The 3515-nt window shown below is 43.2% G+C and overlaps 1 protein-coding gene across 1 annotated transcript in view; it reads right to left on the reverse strand.

Moving 5' to 3' along the window:
• Nucleotides 1-527: 527 nt before the first annotated feature.
• The window catches only part of LOC102878680 (uricase), a 24944-nt gene continuing 21956 nt past the window's right edge, over nt 528-3515 (reverse strand). The window contains exons 7-8 of the mRNA XM_006919358.1: nt 2379-2462; nt 528-602 (exon numbers count right to left, since the gene is read on the reverse strand). Of these exons, the coding sequence (XP_006919420.1) occupies nt 528-602; nt 2379-2462 (159 nt within the window). The remainder of the gene's footprint in view (nt 603-2378; nt 2463-3515) is intronic.

Here is a 3515-nt window from a genome sequence, read left to right on the forward strand (position 1 = left end):
ACTCCCAATGATACATATGCTAGAGCATTCTTAAAAGTTTAAATATTCAGTCTAATCGAAGTCACAATGGTGATATATTTCAAAATATCATTTTGTCATTTCATTTTCTGCACTACCCAGAGCAGTTTTAGCACCAGTAGAATGAAAACAATGAGTACTTTTTCAACTTGTGCACAAATTAATTGATATGACACTTCCATTAATTCATGGTTATTTTCTTAGTAAATTGATCTCAAAGTTTCTCTAAGATAGGAAGGCGCAAGACAATTAAAAAGAAATATCGACTTGTGATTGTCATTCAGCATTTGTGAAATAAACTGTATCCAGAAGGTATTTTATAATTACTAATCACAAAACACATTGCTGAGCTAGGTGTAGACAAATTATTTAGTACAAGAGGAACACGAACACTATAAATTATCATAGGTGGTTGAAAATTTGCATGGTTGCATGCTATGATTTCCAGCATCACAAGTGGCTTAAGGAATTCCTCAGCTGAGAGTGGACTCCCACTGGTAGCTACAATGTCACAGCTTCGAAAGCAGCTTCCTCTTGACTGTACCTGTAATTCTGCCGTATGGATTGTCTGTTGGTAGCAAGACCTGTAGAAAAACCACATTGTAACTTCAAAGACATTAAAGTAGACCTCTCCTTTAGTCTATGAATCAATATTAAATCAGCAACAAAAACAACAACTTGCTAAACAGGAAAATGTGCATACCCTACAATCAGGTTACTTCAATCATGGCAATGCCTTATTTTTCTGGTGATAGTTAAGAAATGAGTCAAATTAAAGAGCTTTAGAAAAATTTCAATCATTGGGATATAAACGTTTCTCAAATGCATTACATATCCTTGCCTTTTAAATAGAGGGTAGTGAACGTAATTTGGACTTTTTTTGATGACTCACACTGAACATCAATCACTGTCTGATGCTATATAACATGGCCGTGCCCTTAGGAGCATTTGAGGTCCACAGGGCTGTTAGCCCAGTGCTAAATGGCTCCAGACAGCTATACACTTGGAGTTCTTCTGTCTTTCCACTCTCTCATTTGTCACTTATCTGCTATTGTCAGTGTGTCCTGACTCCCTTCTTCTCATATGTTGCCTTCACTTTATACACATCTTCCGGGCGAGGGCCTGAGAGCAGCTCTAGCCATCCCTAAAGTGCAGACACAGACAGGGGACAGTTTGTTCACTGACTCTGGTGTCTTTATGCAGAACCCTGGCCAAAAGGAATGCAGGACTTTCCGCCTTCGGGTCCCCTGCTGGGCTCCAGAAGGGAGCTTTGAGTCTGACTTCTCAGAGCAAGGGACACTGTGGCCTCAGCCCACAGCCCACAGGAGTTGAAATCAGCACAGGCCTGAGGCATTAGGGGGCCCTGAGGAGACCCTCCTCTCTCTCTCTGCCAGGGTTGGGGGTGGGAGGTGGTTGTTCTGGTCATGACGCCTAAGCCTTTTTGTGTTTGGGGTGCGTTTGTTTCACCTTTGGTGGACATAGTCAGGATTACTTTCAGGTCTCTCTCCTGCCCTTTAGAAGGTAATCATTTAAAAAGTCTTTACATTCTAATTAATGGCATTCTGATAATTAACATCCTTTCCTTCCTCTGAAGTAAACAGTGCTGCCCCTCCTTCCAGGTGAATGAACAACACATGGGATCAAGGTCATTGTCCTCTGCAACCTAGGGCTCTAAAGCAACTATAGCAGGCACAAAGCATGACCTTTGTTTCTACCTCTACCTCCGCTTACAGCCTGATGTAGCCAGACACACTGACTTGGTTTAGCCTTCTGCCATGGCGAAAACTAAGTCAGGGTAAGCGCTTTTTCCAAGACAAAGTGTCCTTTCAAAAACGGAATTTCCTCATCTGGCCTTCTGTAATTGAAAGTAGAAACACACACACAACACACACACACAAATACTCTTTCATCTTTTCTGTGTATATTGTACGCTACTGGATTGACTACTTAATCAAAAGTTAGAGATGATGGACGAAACGAAGATAGAATCTTGTTTTTTCTCCTCATCACCTCATGATAAAAGAATAATGAAGCTGTGACCTTGTGCGGCACTGTTCGGAGAAGCGGATCTCAGAGCCGTTTCCTTGGGTACACTCTGTTCTCGCTTTGTCTTTTACTGTTTGTGACTTCCAACGCTCCTCTGTAATCATTCATCCACTGCTAGGGTGTACCAGCCTCAGGTATCGAGAGGCCCAGAGCCTAAGAGGGCTCTAATCAGTAGCAACTTTAAATATTCCAAAACCAAGAGTTCCTGCTCTTAATAGTTTTGGTCGGTGATAGTATCATCCTAAGTTTATAAAGAGGGGTAAGGGAACGGGGAAGGAAGGTAGATGTGCTTTAAATATTTTTAACGTTCTTACCTCTTCCTTGTTGATCAGTCCCATCTTCGACATGTCTATGTTAAAGTAGTGAATGTTTGGCAGGCTGATTTCCATTTCTTCTATCTGGAATCCACAATAATATATATCATGTTGGGCAACTGTGAATCTCTCTCCCTCCCTCCCTCCACATACCCACTAGCCCGTTCTGCAGGCTCCACCCCTGTCTCTGAGGCACCCTCCAATGTTCCCGTACTGCCTGACACTACTCTCTCCTCCTGGTCCTATTAGTAGATGGTGGGCCCACTCTTTTCCTCAACGCACACAAAAATGACTTCTCAGAAAAATAAGAGCTTCTTGGGTCAGAAATCTGGAAGACCTCTTCAGCATCTAACAGGCCTCCAGGTGCTGGCCAGTCAACCAACCTCCTGAATCCCTCCTCATTACACTCCCTCCTCTTCAGGCCTGTCCCTAACATTCGCACGCCCTGGAGTAAGAGATGTATAAAGATTTAAAAGTTATAAATCGAGCTAAAAATTTTTAAGTGAAATATGTTCTATCATTCTAACTTGGCAAATACACCTTCATAACAACCCAGAAGGCCAGGATCTAATTTAAAATTCTCTGACTCTTTGGAGGGCCATGCCATGTCTCTGGCCCATCCCATCTTCTTTCTCACACTCATGTGAGTGGACACCCCCACGTGTATGTCAAGTCTCATCCATACCTCTTGCAAACATCTCACTTTTTGCCCACTCTCAGGCCTAAAGGTGCACACAGACAGCATGATCTGCTTTTCAGAGGATGAATGTAGGGAAGAGAACTGCTCTGGTTCTGAAATTGGTATCAGGGCTATTTGAGCAGGAAATTCTGGGGTGCAAGTATCCATAAAATGGTCTAGAGGGGATACATGGGCTCCTGAAAAGTTTGTTGCCTTGACCCCACCGACTCTTCAAACAGAAGGCCTGAAGCAGACCTCCAAAGTAGTGGTCTGGGCCATGGCAGGGGTCCCTCTTGCCTAAGTCTGAGTGTAGTACTCTCCCTCTCTGTCCCATCATGGCCTTAGTTCAAGTTTTCTTTGCCATATTTTAGCAACAGCCTCCCAACAGCCATCCTTTTCTGAGGTCCATCATCCTTCTAATTTGTCACCCTTCTTTCGGAGTGATATTTCTGGAGTGC

This window comes from Pteropus alecto, unplaced genomic scaffold, assembly GCF_000325575.1.
Source record: "Pteropus alecto unplaced genomic scaffold, ASM32557v1 scaffold25, whole genome shotgun sequence".
Classification (NCBI taxonomy): Eukaryota; Metazoa; Chordata; class Mammalia; order Chiroptera; family Pteropodidae; genus Pteropus; species Pteropus alecto.